At 28.6% G+C, this 26,972-nt stretch overlaps 6 protein-coding genes across 11 annotated transcripts in view; 2 read left to right on the top strand and 4 right to left on the bottom strand.

Annotated features, from left to right (window-relative positions):
- LOC103574098 (E3 ubiquitin-protein ligase Rnf220) overlaps nucleotides 1–6,018 on the bottom strand; it is an 87,649-nt gene extending 81,631 nt beyond the window's left edge. Inside the window, exons 1-3 of one of the 4 annotated variants that reach the window (XM_053740929.1) lie at nucleotides 5,937–6,018; nucleotides 5,601–5,804; nucleotides 2,357–2,852 (exon numbers count right to left, since the gene is read on the bottom strand). In XM_053740929.1, coding sequence (XP_053596904.1) covers nucleotides 2,357–2,852; nucleotides 5,601–5,804 — 700 coding nt within the window. In that variant the 5' untranslated portion in view covers nucleotides 5,937–6,018. Of the gene's footprint in view, nucleotides 1–2,356; nucleotides 2,853–3,366; nucleotides 3,527–4,798; nucleotides 4,895–5,600; nucleotides 5,805–5,936 lie in introns of those variants that run through there. The other 3 variants (XM_014439923.2, XM_053740930.1, XM_053740931.1) reach the window with 3 other exon arrangements.
- Nucleotides 6,019–6,935: 917 nt separating this feature from the next.
- On the bottom strand, nucleotides 6,936–12,354 carry LOC103574182 (ankyrin-3). 2 transcript variants are annotated; one of them, XM_053740517.1, is made up of 3 exons: nucleotides 12,119–12,354; nucleotides 11,138–11,207; nucleotides 6,936–11,050 (listed from the first exon to the last, which is right to left on the bottom strand). In XM_053740517.1, the coding sequence occupies exon 3, from the start codon at nucleotides 11,027–11,029 to the stop codon at nucleotides 7,202–7,204; it is 3,828 nt and encodes a 1,275-aa protein (XP_053596492.1). In that variant the 5' UTR covers nucleotides 11,030–11,050; nucleotides 11,138–11,207; nucleotides 12,119–12,354; the 3' UTR covers nucleotides 6,936–7,201. The 2 variants fall into 2 exon arrangements, with proteins under 2 accessions (XP_053596492.1, XP_053596493.1); XM_053740518.1 differs by lacking the exon at nucleotides 12,119–12,354 and adding an exon at nucleotides 11,354–11,421.
- A 768-nt stretch (nucleotides 12,355–13,122) lies between these two features.
- Nucleotides 13,123–15,775, top strand: LOC103574096 (tRNA (guanine(6)-N2)-methyltransferase THUMP3). The gene is made up of 6 exons (XM_008553450.3): nucleotides 13,123–13,290; nucleotides 13,410–13,522; nucleotides 14,067–14,729; nucleotides 14,806–14,985; nucleotides 15,274–15,411; nucleotides 15,492–15,775. Exons 1-6 carry the CDS (start codon nucleotides 13,197–13,199, stop codon nucleotides 15,672–15,674), a joined length of 1,371 nt encoding a protein of 456 aa, XP_008551672.1. The 5' UTR covers nucleotides 13,123–13,196; the 3' UTR covers nucleotides 15,675–15,775.
- On the bottom strand, nucleotides 15,672–17,851 carry LOC103574097 (probable ribosome production factor 1). Its single transcript, XM_008553451.2, has 3 exons — nucleotides 17,174–17,851; nucleotides 16,034–16,298; nucleotides 15,672–15,950 (listed from the first exon to the last, which is right to left on the bottom strand). Exons 1-3 carry the CDS (start codon nucleotides 17,754–17,756, stop codon nucleotides 15,773–15,775), a joined length of 1,026 nt encoding a protein of 341 aa, XP_008551673.1. The 5' UTR covers nucleotides 17,757–17,851; the 3' UTR covers nucleotides 15,672–15,772.
- An 891-nt stretch (nucleotides 17,852–18,742) lies between these two features.
- Nucleotides 18,743–23,782, bottom strand: LOC103574094 (protein fem-1 homolog B-like). 2 transcript variants are annotated; one of them, XM_053740448.1, is made up of 10 exons: nucleotides 22,693–23,782; nucleotides 21,943–22,120; nucleotides 21,601–21,818; nucleotides 20,962–21,302; nucleotides 20,573–20,894; nucleotides 20,363–20,503; nucleotides 19,778–20,007; nucleotides 19,595–19,711; nucleotides 19,418–19,524; nucleotides 18,744–19,044 (listed from the first exon to the last, which is right to left on the bottom strand). In XM_053740448.1, exons 1-10 carry the CDS (start codon nucleotides 22,825–22,827, stop codon nucleotides 18,887–18,889), a joined length of 1,947 nt encoding a protein of 648 aa, XP_053596423.1. In that variant the 5' UTR covers nucleotides 22,828–23,782; the 3' UTR covers nucleotides 18,744–18,886. The 2 variants fall into 2 exon arrangements, with proteins under 2 accessions (XP_008551670.1, XP_053596423.1); XM_008553448.3 differs by lacking the exon at nucleotides 22,693–23,782 and having other exon boundaries at nucleotides 18,743–19,044; nucleotides 21,601–21,834; nucleotides 21,943–22,024.
- Nucleotides 23,783–24,823: 1,041 nt separating this feature from the next.
- Nucleotides 24,824–26,779, top strand: LOC103574181 (uncharacterized). The gene is made up of 7 exons (XM_053740775.1): nucleotides 24,824–24,988; nucleotides 25,062–25,340; nucleotides 25,457–25,772; nucleotides 25,831–26,119; nucleotides 26,179–26,357; nucleotides 26,417–26,492; nucleotides 26,569–26,779. The coding sequence occupies exons 1-7, from the start codon at nucleotides 24,824–24,826 to the stop codon at nucleotides 26,777–26,779; spliced, it is 1,515 nt and encodes a 504-aa protein (XP_053596750.1).
- The last annotated feature ends 193 nt before the right edge of the window (nucleotides 26,780–26,972 follow it).

Here is a 26,972-nt window from a genome sequence, read left to right as displayed (position 1 = left end):
TCTGCCCCGCATTTACTCCAGATTTAATCCGCGTTCCCTCTGAAATTTTTTACAGTGTAAAAGATACAAATACTTAGTAATTTTTAATTTATTACAGTACATTTTACTTATGGAATAGTAATTTTTAACTTTTGTCAAAATTAAAAGTTATCGGATCCCATTAGGGGTTTTAAATAACTTGCCACATACGCGGAGAAAAATTTCAAGTAAATATTCAGATATGACTACATTACATTGCTTATCATTAACTATGCTCGTAAAGTAATGTCAGCTATGCTTTTTAAATCACATAGGAATATTTACTTTAAATTTTTCTCCGGGCAATAATTTTTGCTTACTTTTTTTCGTGTAATTTATGTTATAATTTAAATTTAATAAAACGCATTATATTTTTTTTATTTTAATGGTAAAAAACGAAATTCGTAAATTTTTTGGTTACTTTGGATTGTTGCATCTGTTCAAAGTGTACAAGAAGGTGACGGATAACAAGCTCGTTGGTATCGAAAGAACGCCAATTAACAGACAAAAGTGTTGAAATTTTTTTCTTTTATTCTTGCCATGGGGTTTCAGACTATGTCTAATTATTGCTGGTCAAGCAATTATTTTATATAAAATAATTATTTTTTTTCAATAATTAACACTTTTAAAAAATATTTATTTTACATTCAAATATCCTTTGATTTCGTTCAAAATTTCAAATCAAATAAATAATTTTCGAAAAATTTCCATACCCTATTTTTTTGTCCAGCACAACTGAATGTAAAAAGAGTAAAAATAATTATCGAATATCTCATTCTCGATATGTGTATAAATTTTGAATACTGGATATAATATGTTGTATCAAATGACGTGTATCAAACACACGTATATCAGAAACCAAATAAACTGAGATAGAAATGAAAATATCTGTTAGCTATTAATGAATCCCCAATCAATTTCACAGATATCTACTCCACATAAATACAATAATCCTCTAGTAATTTCAAACTAATTACAAAAAATTTTTCTACACAGAAATGTTACACCATTCATTAATTACAACCATCCACGTCCATAACCATTATAATCCCAAAAATTACCCATCAATCAATAACATCAGATTAATAAAAACCTGTAAATTTATCCGCGTAATATATTTTAAAGATATCAAGTTACAAAAAAAAAATATAAAACATTATAAATAATAAAATACTAAATGATAAATTGACAATTAGATATCGAAATGGATATTTTGTCAGATTTTAACCGATATAATAATACATAAACAGAAAAGATATGAATATATGAGAGAGAGAATGAATGATATATACATATATATAGAGTATGGGTTTATTCGCGTTATCAATTTCCTGACAAATATCTGTGTTTCCACGAGTACACACGTTACGTTCAATCACTGCGCTTGTATTTGTCGTGAGGGGTAAAGAGGAATGATGCGTGTATATATTTATACATATATATATATGTATATGCATATATAGATATCGAGGGGTGCAACTACTGGTGCGTTTACCTTCTCCCCGATTTGTTAGCCGCAGAGGTATCGACTAGTTCGCTCGACACGTTTCATTTCGACATCATATTACGTCCGTTATACCGCGGAGCTTGAAATATTGCGGACTATGTCGTTATACACGAGTCAAAACTCACTGTATGTACACACCATAATACACTAACACATAGCGTACATACATATACATACTAACTATAACTACGCATCAACAAAACGATCCGTTCTGCTAACTGCTTACCGTGATACTAATGTGTATTTATAATTTACTCACTAATAATAATATACATTAGTAATAATAATAAATTCGTATATATTTTTTTCTTCATCTTCTTACTATGAACTGTCAGATATAATATATATATATTACTAATATATATATTACTAATATATATATTACTAACTAACTAACTATCAGCTTACGACCGGCTGTTAATGTGACACCAGTTAGCGGTCAAAAAATTTTGCAATCAAACGTATATTAGTCGCTTGTAAATTTTTAGCGTAAAAATTTGCGACAGAAAAAAGCCAATGACTGCATAAAAAATAAAATGTGAATTATTTTTTATTTATTTTTTAAAATAAAACACGGGCAACGGTTGGCTAAAAACCGCGGACAAAGCGAGGATGTAAAAATGAATAAGAATAATAAAAAAAAAAAAGTTAACGTAGGCCACAAAGGTGAGGGCGAAATGAATGGCTCCATCATCTGGCAATTAAGGTACGCAAATTCACCCGAACAGAAGCCACAAGAATATTATTTTTTCGCGTATGTTTTTTATGTATACGAATGTGGATATTTTTATTGTAATTATTATTTAAATTAAATAAAATTTATCTACTCACGTCTGTAGGGCCGTCCTTCCTCGGGCGTAGATCGCTCGGTGTTCTCAGAACCAGGTGTTGCATTTGTGTCACGGTCATCATCATCAGGACTCTGTCCACGATTAGAGGCATTAGTTGAACCGGGTCCTGTTCCAAGAGGTGAACGACTTGCTGAACCAGCAGGACTTTGTGGTGCAACTTCTTGATTACTCGGTCCACCAGGTAGACCGCCGGCAACTCCGGACGACGGTAGTGATGGCGAAAACATATTTGACATATTTGACAGCGAACCGATACTTGCGAGACCAGATGATACACTTGAACCTCCGGTTTCGACTTTTAGGCACTTGCTCGGTGGCGCAAATGCCGATGGTCCTAGTGGACGAAATGCACCAAATGGTAAACGTGGATCCAACGGATGAAGAAATTGATGCGGCAAATGCAGCATGTGATGAAGTCCGTAGCCCAGTGATGCTGCTGTGCTGAATGGCACTTGCAGTTCTTTCGAGTCGGTTACCTTTTATTAAATTTAAATTACATTTCAATTACTTTCATTATTTTACTATAAATACTTTGCATTTTTTTTTACATGCAATAAGCAAGTGAATTTACTATTATTGTTATTATTATCATACTTTAAATTAAATCTTAAATAAATCTACCGTTAAAAAAATTAAAAAAATTTTTACTACTCCATATAATTAAAATTATGAACGTTCATTTGAAATTTAAATAACATTAATATACAATTTAAAAGTCATTATCTCTTTTATCGAAAGTTATAATTCTCAATCTTTTTAATCTCATTAATCTTTTCAATTACTTCTTTATCATTTTATTTAAATATCGTGAATATGAAAGTCCGTTGATCAAATGAACGTATCAACTGTATAATTAATTAATAATGTTAAATGTCAATTTCTTGTACTGGGATTAAATATTATAAAATTTTTTAGTAAAAAAAAAAATAAAAGGGGAGGGGGCATGCGGTGAAAGAGAGTAGTTATTGTTAAACTCATAATCTATATTACTTTTCATGCAATTACGACGAAAGCACGGCGAGGAAAGGGCACTAACTTGTGGATTGAAGGGTCTCTGCATTCGCAAGCCATCGGGGAGTCCCCCGGCCTGTGAAAACACGACCAAGGACGGTGGCGGGAGATGATTCGGCAAATATGAAGAATTGTCCATCTAAAACAGACACCGGTATTCTCTTTTTATGTTCTTCTCCATTTAATTACACCGCAATATGATTAATTAATTATATGAATAACCCGCGAAATTTAAAAAATAAAAAAAAAGGTAATAAAACATTTTAAATCGAGTATTAAAGAGATTAATTCGAGTGTTAATCAGTCGAAAGTAGGAAAGCCGAACTCAGTGTACAATCGATATAGCATCCGGCATTAACCAGCCACGCAAAACCAAATTGCGTGGACAAATGCGTAACCGCAATGGTCACACACAGTACCACCCGCATCATCGTGGTTGTACGCTGATCGGCATCCAATGTATTAATGCCGGAATCAAAATCAAATTGGTTTTATATTACGTCCGCCGTCGCGGAGCAGTCACGAGTGTGTGTCCAGTGGTTTCGCATATAATTGTCCATCGACGAGCCATCGCCGCGGACAAATCGTTTCGGTTCTTGCCTACGCTCATCAATCATCCCTCTTTTAATCGATCATTTAGCTCACGATAAACTACTTTTCCTCCCCTACTTTTATTTTTTTTACTCAAACTTTTTTTTATCCTCAAGTTCAGACGATTAAAAATTTTCAGATTTTTTTCACCAAATCAATGACAAAAAAAAAAAAAAAAAAAAACTAAAAATATGCGCATGTAGAAAATTTTAAAAACTACAGATGCAATTTTTTTAAATATTTTTTTTTTTATAATTCATCGTCTGGACAAATTCAAAAATTATTAAACGTCGGCTATTTCCAGTATCATTACAGACAAAAATTTTTGAATTTTTTTTCAACCAATTACAAAAAAAAAAAATCTAAAAATTTGCACATATAAAAAATTGAAAAAACCATAGGTGCAATTTTTCAGAATATTTTTTTTATTTGTAATTCAACGTCTGGAAAAATTCAAAAATTATTAAACGTCGGCTAGCTTCAGTATCACTACAATTAAACATTTTTTAATTTTTTTTTAACCAATTACAAAAAAAAAAAATCTAAAAATTTGCACATATAGAAAATTTAAAAAACTACTGGTGCAATTTTTTGAAATATTTTTTTTTTATGATTTATTTTTTTAAAAATAAAAACAAAAATTACTAAACGTCGGGTAAAGTCAATATCATTTTTATTAACACATTTAAACTACCGCAATCGCGTTTACTCAATTGTAAAGATAAAAATAAATATATTTATTATATTTTTTAAAATAATATAACGATAACACTCGATTGAAGATGCATTTGTCACAAATAATAATTAATGCAATAGTTACAGTAGGACCGCTGTCTTTCCACATGATTGCCCAGTTGTGTGATGATTATCTTCTTGTTAAATTTTATATATATATTGTATATATATATATATATATAAATTTTTTAAATTGAAATACTACTGATTCGTTATCTTTATTATTATTATACTCGATAAATAATTCGCATTATCCACGAGTTAATTCCTGTGAGTTTTATTCACAAGAACATTTTTTTTACTACGCAATCAGACATTTGTCATGTGAGAATTAAATTTAACTAATCAATTTTTAATTAATAATTAACAAGAATAAAAAAAATAGAATCACTTTTTAAAAATAGTAGAGTAATTTAAAAACCGCGCGCTTGCAGTTAAAAGAGACCTAACCTCTTTCAGCTGTCACGCGAGACACTTCACGCACGTAAATAACCGCACAATTGACACAGTATATTTATTAAAATTACAAAATAATTACACCGGTTTCTATGACAGTGCAAAAAAAAAATAACAAACAGTAAATATTTATAGTTAAATTTGAATGACAGCAAATAATAATAAATGTTCTGGAAAAAATTGTAATTCAAACAATGAGCCATAAGCCCGCGCTTTGTCAATAGATGCGACCTAACCTAAACCCCGGCAAGTACTGTTGGTACCCTAGCAAAAGTGTTATCAGCTGTCACCCCGTCACGGTTAAACGTGAGAGACAAACTGAGAAAGCTAGGAAGCGGGGTATTGAATGCTAGAGGAAGCCGCCAGCCCGGTGAGCTACCTCGTGGACATGCGAGTGCAGACTGATTGGAGCGTGGAGTGAGGGTACTTACCCACGTCCCTCGAACGCAGAGGAGCGCGACCGCGGTTGCGGCGGCGGAGGTGGTGGTGCGGAGGCGGAGGTGATGCCAGATACGGAGGCTGCAATTTCCAGCTCCTACGTCCACTTTGCACGCGTGCTTCTGATGACTGAGGTTACGCCATCTATAATTGTTATATTTCATGCGCATGCGCGTCTGCGCACCTCCGACAGTCATCTGGAATAAAATACTTGAATTTTATTTTTAAAATTTAATTTGTTATTTTATTATATTGATGTAAATATATATGATTATGATATAAATTTTTAAATTTAATTAATTCTAGAAATTATTAATTTTTGTTTTTACCTTTAAATATTTTTTTAAGAAAGATGAGTTACTGTGAGTTGGTCGTGCGGAGATGGATGTTGAGTGACGTCGACTGAGTAGATTCCATTCCGACCAATAGCAGAGCACTTCAGCTTGTAAGATAATTCTTTTGTTTTATAAATGAGTGAATGTAGCTGATAGTTGGCAACTTTTTGAAATTTATGACTGTGAATGTAGCAGATATTAGACAATTTATAAATTTTAAATAAGTAAATAAATAAATTCAAATAATGAAATTTAAAAAAATGCGCGTATTAATTTTTCGTTGATCGAAATATGCATTTTAAAATTCTTACTCTGCTAACATATGATTTATTTAATCAAAAATTTTTAAAATTGACACTTGTCAGTTACATTCACACTCATAATAAAATTAATTATATATAATCTTGAAGTTAGCAGACAATTAACAATTTTCGGATTTTTTAAAAATAATTTAATTTAAAAAAAAAGAAAATAAAAATATGGGCATGTAGAAAAATAAAAAAGCTATAAATGCTATTTTTTAAATATTTTCTTTTTTTTATAATTTATCTTTTTTAAAAAAATCAAAAAATTATCAGACGACGGCTTACCTCAGTGTCATAATTATTTACTACAAAACAAAAAATCAACAGCCAATTGAAGAATTTTAATTTAAATGAATGAATTTATTTTAAATATATTTAATTAAATTGAAATATCAATATACTTAAAGTAATTTTAAGCTGCTACATAAATTAAATTACACATATTAAACATTTTGCTTGATTTTATAGCAACATAATATTTGTAACTTAAATATTTTGGAAAAAAATATTTAAAATAGGAAATACATATAAGCAACTTTTAAATCAAAGTTTAAAAAAAAAATAGATATAGAAAATTTTACACGACAACCTGAATAATCAGTAGTTGATTACAAGAGTAAACAGTTATTACTATTCATACTGATAAATTGAAATATAAAGATATTGCGGTTTCTTTGTAATATAAAAATATTATTAACTTAATATTCAGGTTTGTCTAAGCAATTCTTAATTTGTAATGATTATAAAATAGTTTTATATTTAAAAAAAAAAAAAAATATTGTTTTTAGTAAAATAATGGAGCTGCACTTTTTTTAAAACTGAATTTGTTACATTTAAATCTGAGATGAGTTTAATATTATCCGTATTTTTTATGAAAGTATTAAAAAATAAAATAATTATCGACATGAAAGGAACATCATTTACATTTTGTCGGAAGCTCTTTAAATAGTATTATCAACAATGTAAAGATAAAATTTTTAAATCTCTAGAAGTTAAATAATAATTTATTTGAGCTATAATATCATACGACAAGTTACCATAAAAAATAAGAGAGAGAATCTTATTAGATTTTTCTAAAAATTGTCGTCTTCTTTGTGCTTCATCTAGGCGGTAGCTGATCATCCCGCCATATGATGGGAATTGTAATAATAACATTTCGCTGTCAAATTTAACATAATAATTAGTACGACTCAAACCTAAAGCTATTTTATGCTTGCTCTTAGTTATTACATCGTAATATGATAAATTAGTTTTCACGATTTTTGTTTTTTTCATTATTTCAATTTCATTTAAGCACTTGGCATATAGAACATTTAATTTTTCATCACTTAGATCGTGTAAATTTTCATAACCAAAATGTAAATTAGCAGTTTTTAGTTTAACAACATGCTGTAAAATTATTTGTCTGATATTTTCAGGATGGCGATAAGCAATAACTGCCATGTCGCCACGCATATTAACTTCAATTTTAACATCTGCATTTAGAAGAACATTTACAATAGGCGTATGACCTTCGGTTACAGCATAATGAAGGGCAGATTTACCATCCTTTGTTAGTGCATTGATATTAGTAAAATTTTCGCTCATTACCAATAATTTTACTTTTTCGATATTCATATATTTTGATTTCACAGCAGCGTGCAGAAGAGTTTCATTACATCCCAAGTCACGAGTATCGCGGCGATTAACATCAACACGAGTAGACAATATCAACTCAAATATTTTATGACTTTGATATTTAATAATATCGAAAATAAATTGTGGATTATTCTTCTCAACCAAACTCATATCAAGCTTATTATCAATCAATAATTTTACCATTGTAGTTTTCTTACAGTCAGCGGCAAACTGCAATAAACTATATTGAGAATCACTGATAGAATTAATAAATATACCATATCCATTAATACGCTTTGTAGTCCATTCTTGACGACAAAATTTACGGCAAAGAGCATTGATATTAGCACCATGATTAATTAGATATTGAGCTATTCGACAGTTAGATTTGATGATCGCATGTTGTAATGGCGAGTAACCTTTGTCAGAAGAGAGATTGGTGTTAGCACCATTATCCAATAGTATTTTCACCAAGTCAAAATTTTCATTCTCAACAGCAATACCAAGAACTGTTACTCCAGATGCAGTAATGAAATCAATATCTGCTTTATGCTTAATAAGTAATTGAACTATTTCTTTATTTTGACAATCAACAGCGATATGTAATGGTGTTTTATTATAACAAGTATTGATACACGCTCCTTGACTAATCAAATACTTAGTCATGTTGTAGTTATTTTTTCGAATCGCTATATGTAATGGTGGCTCGCCAAACCGTGGATTTACTTCGGTCTTATAAGCATGGATTAATATTTCCAATATTTCAAATTCATTATTTTCAATAGCTGCACGAAAAGGTGAATCCAATAAATTCTCAACATTTACCTTATTATTTATCAGTAGTTGAACTATTTCTTTGCTTCCAGTATTAATGGCAATATTTAATGGTGTTTTGAGACATAAATTATAATTAATATTTGCTCCATTTTCTATTAAACACTTGGTTATTTCGTAATTGTTTTTACAAATCGCTTTATATAACGGTGGATCTTGTCGACCAATAGATAAATTGACATTGATGCTAGGAGCGTTGACTAGTATTTTTACTATATTTAAATTACTGATTTCAACAGCTTTATGAAGAGCTGTCGGGGATAAAATATTCAATATAGAACCGAAAATAATTTCATTAACGTCGGCCTTATTGTTAATCAGTAACTCCACTATTCTTTCATTCTCATTCTCAACAGCACGATATAATAGTGTTTTATAATTAGCAATAGTATTAACGTCAGCTCCGCAATTAATCAAATGTTTGGTAATTTCATAATTATTTTTATCAACAGCTACATATATTGGTGCATTTTCTCCGGGCAGTGAATGAATATGAGCATCAGCATCCAAAAGTAACTTGAATATTTCAAAATTATTTTGTCCTATGGCTGTATTTAGGCATGAAAATTCGGAATAAGATTTGTAGTTAACATCGACTTTGTATTCAATAAGCAATTCAACGATTTTTTTGTATCCTCTTTTAACAGCATGTTCTAATGGTGTTATTCCCCATTCACCAGAAGCATTTACGTTAGCTCCATTAGTAACAAGATATTTCACTATTTCATAATTATTATTTTCAATTGCTTGATTTAATGGTGCTCCAGAATTAACATCAGCACCAGCGTCAACCAATATACGCATCAATTCAAAATTATCTTTTTTAACAGCTACTACAAGAATACTTTTACCGTTTTTTAAATTAACATTTGCTTTATTTTTAACAAGTAATGCTGTCATTTCTTTGTACCCTCTTCTAACAGCGATGTCTAGTGGCGTTTTTTCCCAAAATAAATCATTGATATCAGCCCCATCATTAATCAAACGATCAAAAGTTTCAAAATTATTCTTAAGAACAGCCATATGTAGTGGTGGTACAATTTTACCAGCAGCCAACGGATATACTTCAAGACCAACATTTAATAATAATTCAAAAATTTTAAAAGTACTATTGTTCCAAGCAATTTTTAAAAGTGATTTCAAACTTGCTTTGACAGTACTTTTGGCTTTGTCAATTAATAACTCCACGATTTCCTTGTTCCCTTTGATAACAGCAATCTTTAATGGTGACAGATTATCATCATCAAAGACGTTAACATCGGCATCATTCTTAAGTAATAAATTGATTATTATTTTACTTTCATTGAAAACGGCAGTGTGCAATGGTGTTTGTCGTTTCTTACCAAGAGAATTGACATTAGCTCCAGAGCTGATCAAATATTCCGTGAACACATAGTTGTCTTGTAAAATAGCCAAATGTAATGGTAATAAATCAGGTGAATTTAAATCAGCGATTGCGTTCACTAATATTTTAAATATGACTAAATTACTTTTTCTAATAGCTGCTAAAAGAGCTGCCTTCGCGGTTGTTGATTTAACATTAATGTCTGCTTTATTTCTAATTAATAATTTAACGATCTTTATATTTTCTTTTTTAACGGCAATTATTAATGGTGTTTGATTGTTGTAAATAGTATTTACATTAGCTCCTCGTTCAATAAGACGTTCAGTCATTTTGTAGCAATTTTTTTCAACGGCTAAAAACAAAGGTGGCAAATTTACCGGATTTACTTCAGCGCCTGCATCCAATAATATCTTGAATAAGTCAAAGTATCCATTTTTTATAGTAAAAATTAGAACTGTTTCATTATTTTTTGCAACTACATTAACATCAGCGTTATTTCTAATCAGTAGTTTTACTAAACTTAAGTTATTTTTTTCAATTGCTATCTGCAGAGGGGACTGATTTTCTTTATTCAGAGCATTTACTTTGGCTCTCCGTTTGATAAGAAATTCAGTAATTGTGTAGTTATTTCCATCAACAGCCAAGTGTAGCGGAGTATCATTATTATACTTCATATTTATCCTAGCGCGATGATGAATTAAAGCCTTAACTAAACTCACATTGCCAGATCTAATAGCCAAAAAAAGTGCCGGCTCACATTTTGATGTGTAACTATTAACGCCAACGTTATGTTGTAGAAGGTAGTCGATTAATTTCCAGTCTTGTTTTTTTATCGCAAGTTGTAAAGCTGTCGTCTCTTCCTCTGGTTTTTCTTTACACTTTGTATTAACATCCATAGTTCCTTTCAGAATCCGATAACGAACTGCCTGATATGGTAATTTCGATACAGTCGTCTGTCGTCTAATCATTCTGTTATAATTATTCATATTTTTTATCTTTATTGATTCCTACAAAAATAAAAAAAATAAAAAGTTACATATTAATGTCATTGTTTTTGGATCTATATGCAAGTTTTAAATTAAAGTTTACTTTACCAGTCACTATTGACTAATTAGCGCCAAAATTCTACCATCCGATTTAGACGACAAAGTGATTCATGCAATCCTAAAAAATAACAATACAATAATTCAGATAAAATTTTAAATTATTATTTAAGTTTATTTATGTTTATTTTTCGTAAAAAAAAAAAAAAAGAAAAAAATGTAAGCGACAAAGGGAAGCATAATAGATTTATAATTATAGATTAAAACCTCATTTAAATTTTTTACAGTGATTAAATTAATTGAAATATTAAAATGTCTAAGCAACATCACACTACTGAGAAATGATAATTTAAATAATTTATATTTTAAATTTAAAAAAAATATTTCGCACTGTCAAATATAAATCCTGTTAAATTCAATTATTCCTCTAAATTCACTTAAACCACAGAGATTTAAAGTTGTAAAGTTGTAATTTTACTTATTTTTTACAAAATAAAATTAAAAATTTTTTTCAATTATTATTATTACATGTGATTACTAACTATATACATGCGGACTTAAAAAAAATTATAATTAAATACCAAGTAATAAATAAAACTGACACTCGATTGTGTATACATCTTAGATGATATATATATATATATATGTATTCCGTGTACCACATACCACAAAAAAATCTGATACGCATATAATGCCTATGCTAATTGTGAAATATGATTCCTCACAGTAAACATACGATTACCGTACCTCCACCATTGATGTATGAAAAGTTTCTTACTGTTCTTCTGTATAAATGTATTGTACATGTATATAAAAAACACAGAATAACAAATAAATAAACTTTAAATTTTAAACTGCGGCTTTTTTTGTTAATAGATAAATTCACGAAAAACAAAAATGAAATATTACGATATTTATTGCGTACTACTTGCCTGCAGTAATCAGAAAATAATTTTTTAGAAGCTACACTAAGTAATTAGAGAAGGAAAACAATACTAAAATCTTATAACGATGACAAAAAAATATACTTACTTGTAAAAGTAATAAATATTACCGAATGAACGTCGATACGCCGTTATTTATTATTAAAAAAAAAATCAAACAAATAAGCTGATAATTTTTCGGCGTAAATTATTCAAAGAAATTTAGAAGACATTGCATTGGGTCAGCGATTCTGTTATGTTTGAACTAGTCTCGAGTCTGGACAAAGAACTAGTGAAAATACGCTAATGCGCATCAAGACATCAAGTCTTGCGCCAACGTATTAACTCTTTTGTTATATATGATACCCCCAAGTAACACAAAACTACTTTAAGATGTCTTTTGAAAGGACAAGAAAAATTTTTTTTTGTCTTCAAGTCAAGTTTGCTGATATAAATAAGACATGCAGATGTTGGTCCTAGGATCATAGAAAATTTGACATCTTTTTTCCGTTTTAAAAAAGTCATTTAAATTTAAAAATCGTCCAGATGATGACTTATTTTTAATTTTACTTTTTGTAGTCACTTGTCAAGTCAGCCCTGATTGGTGCCTATCGATAGGTCAAAATACAGCCACAAAACTATCATCTTTTAGCTGTCATAAAACCGTGTGATACTTGGGCAGACAGTGCCCCGAATTTTAAAAAATTTCTAATGACAACTGTCAAATCGTATTAAAATTTCATCAATTAATTTATAAATAGTTGAATAAAGGACAACGTAATTGTAATGTCATCGCCGAGACATAGATTTTTTGTTTAAATTGTGTACAGTTTTCTAATTACGTCTCGAATAATTATGTCACTCGATTGATAAAAATATTCCGAAATTTTCGTTTTAAAAATTTTTTCAAAAGCTATATTCTTAATTTTTTCCGTAATAACAATTGATTAAAAAATTAAAAGAAAAGAAAAATTCAAAAATTAAATTCGTGCAGCCCAGCCTTAACTTCAGCCAATAATATCATTTTTGCTAAAAAAAAAATATTCTTATCAAGCGAGTGATCTAATTAAAAATTAAAATCTATATATATTTTTATAAACACGTGCAGTAAGGATCAGCTGATCTTATAATTTAATTTTCCAGAAATAAAATTAAATTAAAAAAAAAAAAAAAAGGAACTAACTAAAATGTCTGAAGAATCGAAGTCAGAGTTGGAAAAAATTTTTGACATTGCTAAAAAAGATGACAATTTAATAACAATTGGAACTACAGTTGATACAGGTAATTTTTAATTTGTTTAATAATTTTTTATATTGTAGGCATAGCCTTACTTTTATTATATAAACAAATAATAAGTCCATATGTCTAACGATATTTACTCATTTCTAATTATTTAACAGGATTCGAATGGCAGGCCATTGATGAGTGCAGAGAAAAAATATCGCAGAATTTACGGGTTTTTAAAGATCGAGGGAAAATATATTTTAATATTCCAATAGATGATTTCTATAAGGTCTTTTTTACTTCAATAAATTTTTTTATTTAACTACCCAGCTCTCAGTGTCATTAAAAAATTAATTTTTATATGTTTATGTGCCACAAAATATTTAAAAATTTTTTTATTGGTTCCATAATAATTAAACTTTATTTCAAAGCTTATAATTAGTGATAAATTATATTTAAAAATAAAAATAAGTAAATTTGAAGTTAAATACCAGCAGTCAGTTCCTAAAATTTACTAATTTTCTGTTTTAAATTTATTTTTTTTATTGAAAGACCGCACAGAAAAAAATAATTTTTTAATGCAATAAATATTTTTTATTATAAATTAAAGAAAAAAATTTTCTTAGCACTAGAAAAAATTTTGCTTGACCCAAGAAAATTTTTATTTTTAATTTATAATACAAAAAATTACTTGGGACAAATAAAAATTTTTATGAAATGAGTAAAAATTTTTTCCGCCAAGAAATCCTTTTTTTTCTGTCCAAAAATTAATTGGAGATTGACAATCTGAAACTTACATCAATTAAAATAACAAATAAATTTATTTTGTAAAGGTCGAACAATTGAAATCAATAGACAATATTTATATACTAGCTGATGTTAAATATTATTCATACAACAAAGACGACAAGGAATATAATTTTAAACTTCTTAAAGACTCGTTATTAACAAATAAGTCTCAATTAGACAAGAGTATAAATGCGTGGAAAAAATTTACTAAATTTCCTGGAAAAATATTTCCTTCTATTGAAGAGTATGAAAAAGTAGTAGACACTCATAAGGCAGCAAAAGAAGAGCAAAAAAAAAATTCAGCTGATGAAAAATCTGTGCCGGGTAAAAAGAAACGAGGCAAAGATCCAGCGTCGGCTAATGAAAATGATATCCTGTCTTATCGAGTATCCTGTGAAAGGTCCGGAATTCATGCATTTGAATCACAGGAAGTTGCTGTTAATTTAGGCGGAGAGTTTAATGATTTGTATAATTGGATCGTTGATTTGACGGATTATCAGCTGGAAATTTTGTACAAAATAACTCACGGTGAGACAATTTTGCATTTACGTGTTACTACTGAGTCAATGCATCGGAGAAACATCGCGTTCTTTGGTCCTACAACCTTAAGAGCAACAATTTGTTATAATTTATTGCGACTAGCTAAACCCAAACCCGGTGAAATTATTATCGATCCAATGTGTGGTGGCGGATCTATTCCCATTGAGGTAAAATATTTAATTTTAGTAATTAACAATATAATAATTCACATTCATACTCTTTTTTTTTTTTTTTAATATTCAGGCAGCAAAAGAATTTCCATTATCTTTTATTATTGGTGGAGATAATCATGAGAAAGCTATGGAAAGATCAAGATTAAATATTTCAATGCTACCGAAAGCTTATAAAACAGATTTAATTAAATGGAATTTGGAAAAATTACCATTTAAAGATTCATATGTTGATGCTTTTGTAACAGACATGGTAATTTTTATATTTTTATACTGGCAATATTTATTTTTAAATAAATTAACAGTAGAAAAATTAAATATCCACAAGCTAAAATATATAAATAAAAGACAGAATAAATTTTTATAAATATATCTAGTATATTAGTATATTTAGTTCATGTGATATTTAAATTTTTTTAAACTTGAGGTGTTGGAATATCATATTTAGCTTTTGTATTGTTAAATATTTTGTCTTAACGATTTAATTTCTGGATATTTAATTACGTAATTAAATTAATTAATAAATGAATTTATTTTACAGCCGTTTGGTAAAAGAATGGGATCGATGTCAGACAATCGAGTTCAGTATAAAAAATACTTACTAGAACTAGGTCGTGTTGTTAAAATGAAATATGGACGATTAGTTTTATTAACTTACGATCGACGAAGTATTACTGTGGTAAGTTCACTGTTTTAATTTAATGTAATTAATAATTAATAATTAATTAATCAAATATTCAAATTTTTTTAAATATTTAGGCTTTAAAATCAGCCTCAGATTTATTTAGAGTAAAAAAAACTTTATCTATAAGTATGGGAGGACTCAATGCAGCGGCTTACGTTTTAAAACGTACAAATTTAACATACGAAAGTTTTATCTCCAGAGTAACGACACTCGTCAAGCCACGAAAGTCATCGTCATCTTCCGATAAATCAGAGTAGTCAATTTTAAAATTCAATAATTTCTACTTTATTATTTTTTATTTATAATTAATCCTTATAGTCTATAAGTTTTTTAAGGACAATAAAAAAAATGAAAATTACAAGAAGAATTTTCTTCTACTTGTTTCCAAAGCATGACGACGACCCTGAATAATCCATTCATACTCTCCGTATTTACTATCAAAGGTTCCGTGTTGAAGTGATCGTAATTTCAAAGTGAATCTTGGTCCCAGTTCACGTAATTTAGCTTTACCTTTTTCTAAATCAAACTCATATCTAAAAAAAAGTTAATTAAATAAAAAAATTCCTTTACAATAAAGTAAATTAAATTAAATATTAAAATATAAGTATAAGTATACCTGTGATGTCTGAAAAATATATAATCACGTTGATTATGAAAAGTAACAGCTCTACGACCTTTAAATTCCGGCTGATAGTGAAAGAGAGCACCCAGCATACGGCCAATAGTATGCCCCAATCGTGTAGAAAAATTATTTAAAATAACTTCCGGTCTGTGAGTTGTAATTTCTTTGTGACTACGCTTCAATTCAGGAGTTATTTTAACATTACTGAGTTTAAATAACGCTGTTGGACCATCTGGTAAATGAATAACCAGCATACCATCTAAAAACAAAAAAAAAAATAATTTATTATTGTCAGCATGAAATGATCCTGGTTAGCAGACAATTCAAAATTTTCGGATTTTTTTTTCAACAAATCAATCGCAAAAAAAAAAAATAAAACTGAAAAATGCATATGTAGAAAATTAAAACATCTATAGGTGCAATTTTTTTTTTAATTATCGTTTTTAAAAAAATCAAAAAATTACTGAGATAATGATATTGAAGTTGGCCGGTATCTAATAATTTTTAGATTTTTTTCAAAGTGATAAATTATAAAAAAAAAATATTTCAAAAAATTGCAGCCATAGTTTTTTTTTAATTTTCTGAATGTGCATATTTTTAGTTTTTTTTTTTTTCATAATTTAATGTTGGAAAAAAAGATCCAAAAATTTTTAATTGTCTACAACTTTCATGACACTGAAAGTAGCAGTCATCACACAATTTTTTAATTTTTATAAACATATCACCTGTAAATAAAATATAATTTTTATAACATTCCGAAAAAAATTTTTTTAAGCTTTTGATGTGCAATTTTCGAAAATTTTTTTTTTAAATATTTTATTCCTTTATTTAAAAAAAATAAATTTTTTTAGTGTCTGCTATTTTCAGGATGAGTGTGAATGTAGCAGACATCAGACAAATTTAAAATTAATTATAAATAAAGTAAGTAATTAATAAAATAAAATTTTTAAAAAATGCGCATTTAAAAAATTAAAAAATTAACAAGTGCATTTTTTACAAATATTTTTTTAAAAATTATTTACTCTATTTATTCTTAATTTCGAATTCGTCTGACATCTGCTACATTTACACCCGTATTTCCAGGACGTATCAGGATAAATAATTTACGTAAATAAAAAAAAAAAAAAAACATACTTGGCTGACATTGATTCTCATTAACAATAACAATATCAGTGAACCCTCTAGCAGTCGCAGACTTTACCATTTTTTTAACACCCGAGCGATTACGATAAAGAGAAATTGAGTTGGGAATAATTCGCGTTAATTCACGACCAAAGATTCTTGTTTTTCTCGTAGGGTTGTCAGAATAAGTTATCAGAACTTTTGGTTCGTAATCTTTCTGATAATAAGCAGCAAATTCATCATTCATTAACTCAGCTTTCAGCTCAGCATTCTCTTCATCATCTAGATCACCTTTGATCATGGTCTCATCTTTTTCTCTGAGACTTTCAATGGTATGGGTGACACCTTTTGGAGCTCCTTCTTGGATGCGGGCCTTCTTGGCCTCTTTTTTCGCCTTGGCCTTGGCCTTCATCATCTTCTGGACTTTCATTTGCCTTACAGCTTTGCATTTTATATGATTAAAATTAGTGTCCGATGGAAATCTAACCTTATTATCATCTTTATCACTTGTCTCTTCCTTTATTTTTACACCATCATCATCTTTTTCTGGCTTTTTACGGCTCAGTGGATTTTTACGCAAATCTTTAACTTTCATATTTACTTTATTATATTTATTACTTTAAATAATAATTCACAATTCAATAATGATTTGAAACACCCACGTGTGTTTACACTCAACACAACTTAATATATTTCTATATAACCTAAACTTTTTATATTTCCATTTAAAAAAAAATCACTACCGCTCCCTATGGTTGAACTTAATACTTCTAATATTTAAATATCAATATATAAATTACTATGAATGTGAGTGTAGCAGACGTTATTAAATTTACCGCGTAAATAATAAAAATAATTAATAAATTATTGATGAAAATAAAAAATTTCGAGTTAATTAATATAATTATTCACAAAATTAAATTTTAATAAAATTATTAAATTTCAATTTTAAAATTTCGCGCTGATGGCGCTACTGCGCGTTGCTGTATTCAACGTTCAAATTTTTGCTAAAGTGGTCGAATAATCGCAAAATCGATTGTTCTGTATCAACTGGCGGTTCAATAGCGATAGTCTTTATAATTAGCAATGGCAGTAGTAGCGCAGATTCTTCTTTACATTTAAATTGAAACACAGTTTTGTAGTTAGTTCGCGAAATTATCCATAAAATTTATTGCTCATGGTAACTGTTTAATTAAAATGTGCAGTGTTTGTAAAATTTAAATTGTGCAAAGTGTCTGTGGTGTCGTTAAGTGTTGAGTGTTAGTGCTAGTGTAAAGTGTTGCGAATTGCTGACGCTGATAACTTCCTAGTTCCTAAGCGAAATCATCTGGCATCGTCTAATGGAAAATAACAGTCAAGTGACGTTTGTTTAGCTGCAGTACACTTGGAGCAATTTAATTCGAATCTCCAATTATATGAGGACACCCTTCTGCATATTATTTCCTCACCAAGGTTTGTTCAAACACTTGAGTGTTTTTTTTTAGACCACAATAATTTATTTTTCAAGTATTTAAATTTTATATTCACACTCATTAAATTACTTAAATTAATTCGTAGTTATATTATTTTTATTTTATCAAATAATTAATATCTTACATTTTATTTACAGAAAAAAATATAATAATAATAACGATAATAATAATAATATTGAAAAACAGTCGATTATCAAATTCGTGTTACTTTAAATATTATAACATTAAAAATAGTTATTACTAATAATAATTATTATCCTTGATTTAGTCCTGGACCATGAAGTTCAATAAAACTTTCAAGAGAACGCGGAACATATCCAGTATAAGATAGGCCGTATGTTTTTACAGCTTTTGCCGCCATACATTTTAGTGACAGTTGTGTTTGTGATCTTAATACTATTTCAGCAACTCCTATTTGACAATAATTTTAAAACAAACCTTAGTAATTTTAAATACAGTAAAACTTCAATCGTTGACGCGGTACCAATTATTAACGTCATATAATTTTTAAAAACTTTGAATTTTCAAATACGTCAAAAAATGTTTTTCTATTCAATCTTTAATTTCCTAAACTAGAAATTTTTCCTCGGGTCGTAAATATTTTAAAAAATATTTATGTTATTAATATATATTAGATATACTCGCAATATTAATTTAAACCTCAATAAAAATAAACCCGGTTCGAAATACTGGCGCTTCAAGATGTTGATAAAAGTTTTGTCAATAATTGGTACCCTGTCAATAATTAGATCTTTTATTTTATTAAACAAAAAAAAAAAATTACCAGTTGTTGCTGCATCGTAAGGAGTTTTTCCTTCACTATTTACTGTATCAACATGAGCTCCAGCATTAATAAGCTCCACAACAATACCGTGCAATGTCAAAAAGTCACTAAAAAAAACATATACATAAATATACTTATTTATAAACCAATAAATAATTATTACATAAATTTAAATACCTGATAGGCTTTTCATAAGCAACTATAACATGCAATGGAGTATTTCTATCATTATCCATCGCATTAACATCCGCGCCACACTCAATTAATAGTTTGGCTGTCGCACAACACGGGAATCTATAAAAAATAAATTTAAAAAAGTCATTTTTTAAATTATTAAATCAATAATAAATGAAAACTTACTTGCAAACGTCATTGGTGTGAAAATCATCAACTGGCGTGTTAGCATTAACCGCAAGATGAAGCAAAGTTTGACCATCACGTAAAGTCATTTTTAACGCGCACAATTTGTACACAAGATAACGCGCCTTTTTTATATCTTTCTCATCATATGATTTTTGGTTCAATGCCATTAATTTAACAAGAATTGTCAAAATATATAATGCTGACGTTATATTAGATTCTGTTTCATCCTACAGATTAAAATAAATAACAAATATAAGAGTTTTATTAACACTGCGTATGTATCCTTGGTCCTAGAACAGTCAATTTTTAGAAATATTCCGTTTTTTTTTTATTATTCTTAAATTTTTGGCAGCAATTTTAAACTTTTGACTTTAGCAACTTCTGGGCCATGTATCAGGCACTTCAAGAAATAATCCAGATATTTTTTCAGATTTTTTGAAAGCCTAGAAACTTTTAGAACTTGACTGTTCCCTAAAATACCCAGTGCAAAAACCGTGTCTCGAAAAGTATAGGTATACACCCAGGGTTAATTTTCTTTATATTTAAATAAATTATAAAAATATATTCAAAAAATTAACTTACAAGATACTGTTCAATTTCATCAGCATCCGTATTATTTATTTTCAATTTATTCCTACTCAATTCCGTTACACTTGACTCAAGTACATTCATAACTTGTGTGAACTGTAAATCCACTCCAACATGAATCATTTGTGAGAACACCTAGGGTATAAATATAATTAAATTTTTATCACGTTAATAATATAAATATTAAATAAATAATTTAATTACTTGGGCAAATCGTAAAAGATCTTTGACGACAGATGTATCGTTTTGCTGTCTGAGGTGTAAAGCATGAAGCCATAAATCAATGCATCTATCAAATCTCGCATTATCAGCAAGTACAGCACCTCTATAAATAATCGGCTGTGGTACTTCTGGATTATGAGTACCCAGTATTCTTTCTCTGATAGCCAACGATTCCATATGAATAGCATTGGCGTCATTCTTAATACTCTCAAGTCTTTGCATAGTCTCACTCTCTCTCCAATTGTCGTAAGCCGACACGGGTTCATTCAATTTTTTACGTATTATATTTGTCGGATCCGCGTATCTGAAATAAAAATACCACACTGATGTTTTGCTTTCTTTTTTTTTATGCTTAAATAAATAATTAATACCTTAGTTCCATTGCTTTATGAAGATATTTATAAGCACTTGATAAACAATAATTATCTTTATCATTAGCAAATGATGCACCGAGTAATTCATAAGCTTCTATTTTATCCTCCCGACTAATATCCATTTCTTCAATAAAACATTCGACGATATTAGCACGTGTGCGATCAGCAGCAGCAATCAAAGGCGTCATCCCGCTGTTATTCTTAGTCATTTTAGCTCCAAATTTTAGTAACTCTGTTACTATGTTAACATGACCCCACTCTGCTGCGAAATGTAAAGCTGTTGCTCCACAAAGAGCTTTTACATTTGGATCCGCTTTATGTTCAAGTAAAAATGTCACCTGAAATCCCAAGAAAAAAAAAATTAATCTTTGACAGTCGCATAGACAGGCAGTTTTCAACTCAAAATATCTCAACAGCTATTCGATTTAAAAAAAAACTACAGGATACCTTTTTTGTAGGAAATTCAAAACTCTACGAAAAAGGTCTCTTATAATTTTTTGAATACTTCGATATTTACAAAGATATTTGCAAAAAACCAATCAAACTTTTTTTCTGACGGAAATTTCCGATGGAAAATTTTTCACTTGACTAAAAATAAATATGACCACGATAAATTGAATAAATAAAAAAACTTACGACATCAAGATGTCCTTTATGAGCAGCAATCATAAGACAAGTATTGTTATATTTGTTAGCAATATGAATATCAGCATTATGCTCAATTAAATAATTAACAATATCAAGTCTTCCATCAAAACACGCCGCTCTCAGAGGCGTAGAATTAGTGTGAGTCGGATGATTTACGTCAGCTCCAGCTTTAACCAGAGTCTTTACAACACTGAGATGCCCCGCACCTGAAAGAAGCTTTTGCTTCAAATTCAAAATATAAAACAACAATCATTTTTATTGCATCACCGAATCACAATAATTTTTCATTAATTAATTAATTGAATTAAATTAAATATGTAAAATATATACCTGCTGCACACCAAAGTGCACTTGCTCCTTCAATGACATATCCATCAAATTTGACAGTTCCCTCCTGTTCAATATCCATTTTAAATTTATCAATAAACATTTTGACTACTCTGTCATGGCCATAGCGCGCTGCTATTATCAGCGGCGTACTTTTTTGTCCATCTTCATCCAAAACTTTCTGATAAAAAATACAATAATAAATTTAATACTAACTCTCTTTGTTTAAAAGAATTTAATACACAAAGGTCGTTTGAATAATTGCCAGCGACAAGACAAATTTTATTATACACACGTGTCAATTAAACTAACATTGAGTTCTATGATGAATTTAATGCCAAATCTATTTATATTAAATAAATTATTTATAAAGTATACAATTTAAAGCAATTATTCATCAAAAATTATTTGACAGTTGGTAGTAAAAACAAAGTACCTGGTTTTAGTACACAAAAAAAATGATCTTGGGCAAAAAATATTTTTTATCATAATGCGATGATTTTTAAACTGACAGACAATCGACAATTTTCGGATTTTTTTTTTTCAACAAATCAACTCCAAAAAAACAAAAAAAAAAAAAAAATGCACATGTAGAAAATGAAAAAAACTATATGTGCAATTTTGAATAATATATATTTTTTTTATAATTTAGTTTGCTAACTTCAGTATCAAAATTCAAAAAATTTATTGGAGTAAATGAAAATTACAAACTTAAAAAAAATATTTTTTTGGGTAAATAAAAATAATAATTACCTGGTTTATTATTGAATTTACTTGTTCCTCAGTCTTATCACTCAACAAGGTGTACAATGTCATTGACATACCAATTCTTGCCATTGAATAAATCCGATTAATAAATGGCATTAAAATATCCGTTTCGTCATCCATTATGACTGGATAAACACTGTACAGATTTATCAGTTTTGAATCTTTAGTAATACCTTTGTAATCAGTAAAAAAAAATAAATATATATCTAATGACAACTGATTGCTAGATAATTAGCAACAACAATAAAATATAAATGACAAATCAAGCACTCAAGTTGTTTGCCCAACGACTCGTTAACCTCAATAGCAACTTTCATCGCTCTATTTACGTTATAAATACGCAGCAGAGAAGACTGAAGATCGCGTGGTCTATTTCAAGTTAATTTACACACAAAAATTCATCGATCCTGGTCTCTGTTGTAAAAATAGACAGTGACTTGTTAGGTGAGAGAACACCAGAACCAACTTCTTGCCAACTGTATTTTTTTATTTTTCACACCAAACACTGACAGTTGCAAGTCGAAGTCTAAACGTCAATCGAACAAAGCATTCGCTCACATCACCAGAGCTTTTACCTTACGAACAAAAGATTTTACTGTATGACAGAACTTTAGTTGGAGCTTTCAGTTGGGTTGGAAGATGTGATGAAATAAATTCGAGCACTCGGTTCTTGGATGTGCGTTGATTGAATGGATCCAATCCAAGCTTGGAGCTCTAAATCTCGTGCTTAAAAAATTTACATATTTTAGAGTCACAAGTTTTTTTATAAATATGTATGTATATAGGTATGTTTATATATGTATTGCGATAGGTTAATGAACGTATTGAAGACAAAGAACGTCCTGCACTTCAGGTTGTCTTGGATATTTTATACTGATGTTGATGCTGGTTGCTTACTGTTGGACAGAACACACACTATTTAAAAAATTAGATGTTTCTAGATTAACGTGTTGCAAGTTAAGTATTTTGTGTGTTGAATGGCCTTGAAATTTTTTACACTTGTGTCTGCTGAATTATTTATTTATATTTGTGACCATGAAGAGAGGGGAAAAACATCTGGAAAAATGTTTTTGTTTTTTTTATTTATTTTTACATGAAATCGGTATTGACGAAAACTACTTTTGGTTTAAAAAACCCGCGTTAATTTTTGTATATGCACTTGGTAAATTTTTTTAAATATTTACTTATATCTCTTACTGAGGTAAGTTGACCCACCAAAAATTAAAAACGATATATATATATATATATATATATATATTAAGGTGGCCCAAAAAAACTGACTATTTTTTTTTTAAGTCTCTTATGAAAATTTGTTGGTTTACGATGTTTTAAGAAGCCTCTCCAAAAATCAGTTCGATAAAAAATTTTCAGAGGTCGCTTACGAATTTTGAAAATATCAAAAATGATCGAAATTTGAATTTTTTATTTAAAATTTTTCTTTCTCTTCGACCCTTAAATATAAATAATAGAGCTTCTCGATTTTTTCACAATCCATTTGCATGACAATGAATGAAAACGTAACCCAAGAAATGAATTTCTCTAAGTTTTCTCTAGGATTTGTCTAGGATTGTCAGAGAAATAAATTTTTCTAAGTTTTCTCTAGGATTAGTCTAGGATTTGTCTAGGATTCTCAGCAAAATAAATTTTTCTAAGTTTTGACTAGGCTGAGTCTAGGATTTGTCTATATACTATATATATATATATATATATATATATATATATATATATATATATATATATTAAGTCATTGTTGATATCTTATTAATTATAATGAATAAAATATTTTAAAAACAGTAATAATATTTTTGTATGCATGCGGGTCCTGCGTTAGTAGTTCTCTGGTACCAGTTCCCTGATCGGGTTCTGGGTCTCTTATCTTACATACATTTTATTTATTTATTCTAAATTTTTTTAATTTTCACTTATCAGTTACATTCGTATTTATAAAATTTTAATTTTTGAACTTTATCGAATAAATAAAAAAAAAAAAAAAACAAACGAGTTTCAGATCGATTGTGATAAAATATGACAATCTGATTAATCATAAGTAATTAACCTGATTTTTTAACTCACAATTCTTGATAACAATAACTTTGCTTCTTAAAAAAAAAATAAAATGTCAGCGTTTAAATTGGAAACTACAAAAAAATCCAAAGAAAAAAAATACAATGAAGTAATTAAAGGTAAAGAAGAAATGAAATCATACAGCGGCTTAAAATTAATATCCTCAACAAAAGTTTTTGAAAAATTTCTAGATATTTGTTATTGCACTGACAGCAAAGTACGTTCATTTGTAGAAATTATTAGTACACTTAGTATTTTATTATTAAACATTTGAATTATTTTTCTCAAAGGAATTTCTTGTACTCGATGACGGTTTAAAAATTCACAGATATTTATTAGACGGACAAGTAATCCATCCTTCATTTATTCTGAGCCCTAGTATGTTATTTTCGAAAATAATTTGGTGTGAAAGTATTAAATTATTTGCATGCTATGCTCCTCATTATGAAACTATTTGGCTCCTGGATCAAAAATTTAAATCAATACAAACAATAAGAAATGAATCTAAAATTGAAAATTTAATTTTTTCTTATGATCAATTTATTGTCATCGGTCTTATCAATGTCACTGTATGCATTATATTTATTTATAATTAAATAATAATAATAATAATAATAATAATAATAATAATAATAATAATAATAATAATAATAATAATAATAATAATGATAATAATAATATCCAGAGATATTTAAAAAATAAATTTAAATTAACTTTCGAGTGTGATCCAAAAATAAATATGATGGATGATAACTACGGATCTGTATGGTCAATACAATGCTCCTCATTAATAACAATTGATATATATTCACCATTAAAATTAGCGGGATCTTATTTAACGACAATATATATTATACCATTGAACCCAGACGAAGATGAAGACACAAGTCTTCCAGTTAAGTTTTTATCAAAAAAAATAAACGCTTCCGCATCGGCAATTACAGCTCTTTATTATCAACCTGCAAGTAAATGGATCATTACCGGTGATCAATTAGGCAATGGTATATTTATTTTAATTATTAACATTATTATTATAGTAGACTTAATGATTAATTTTAGTTTCAGCATGGACAATAAATTTAGACAAAGTATTTAGTTACTTAGCCGGCCATAAAGGTGCAGTGAAGACAATTATCTCTCATCCTTCAATTTGTGGTTTCATTACCACGTCCACAGACAATATTCTTCAAGTATGGAGCTGTAATTTTAAAGATAAATCTGAGTCTTTTTCAAATCTTGGAGCAATAACTTCAATGGCAATTAATGAATCATCATCACTAGTAACTCTAGGAACAAAATTAACTTTTTTTTACACGCACCAGCTTTATTTATTTTACTCTCCACTTACGTAAGGTCTTAAAATAATAATTTTAAATAATAAGTATTAAAAATTATTTATTTTCTCAGTGCGAAACCAAATATTTTATTGTCAACCCAAAATCTAATCCATCCAATTCGTATTGTCGTCAGTAATAATTATGATCATACAATAAGTATTTTATCTTCTGCTACTGGAAAACAAATAAATGTTATTGTTCTTCCATCTAATGTTGATCCTATATCTATTTCTTACAGCTCTGTCACCAGTAAGTTATCATATAAATTTATATATAAATTTAAATTACAAAAAATTTTTTTATTCCAGCTGACATTTATATCGTCCCAATGAAAATACAAAATATTATCATTTTAAATTCTAAAATATTTCCAATGAAGATCAAGTAAAAATAACTTGTGAACTTAATTACAATAATTAGTATAATTTACTTTAAAAATAAAATATACTTTTATTTATAGAAATTCATGGACAAGCGAAAAAAGAATAACAACTGTCGTAGTATACGATCATTATCAACGAATTGAATATAATCGAAAGTTTTATCCAGCTGCAAATTCTAATTGTATGCGAGTAATTGCTGGAACAGATACAGGGGAGCTGATATCTATTGAAGAATCAACTGGAAAATTCCAACAAATCATAGAAGTTCTTTATAGTTTTATATTATAATTAATCTATCCTAAAAAAGTTGGTGTTATGTCACCGCTTTTCCTCCTCAGTCCCGATGCACCATTTTGTTTGCTATTTGAATAATTTTTTATAAGTATACTTATAGACCTTTTAAGAAGTAAAGAAACATATTTTATATTTTTTCTAATTTATAGTTTTTAAAGTCATCTATTTTAAAGCTGTGGCAATAATT

The sequence above is a fragment of the Microplitis demolitor genome, chromosome 7 (assembly GCF_026212275.2).
Source record: "Microplitis demolitor isolate Queensland-Clemson2020A chromosome 7, iyMicDemo2.1a, whole genome shotgun sequence".
NCBI lineage: Eukaryota > Metazoa > Arthropoda > Insecta > Hymenoptera > Braconidae > Microplitis > Microplitis demolitor.
The sequence above is the reverse complement of the archived record's forward strand: the minus strand, read 5'-3'. Positions and strand labels throughout refer to the sequence as shown.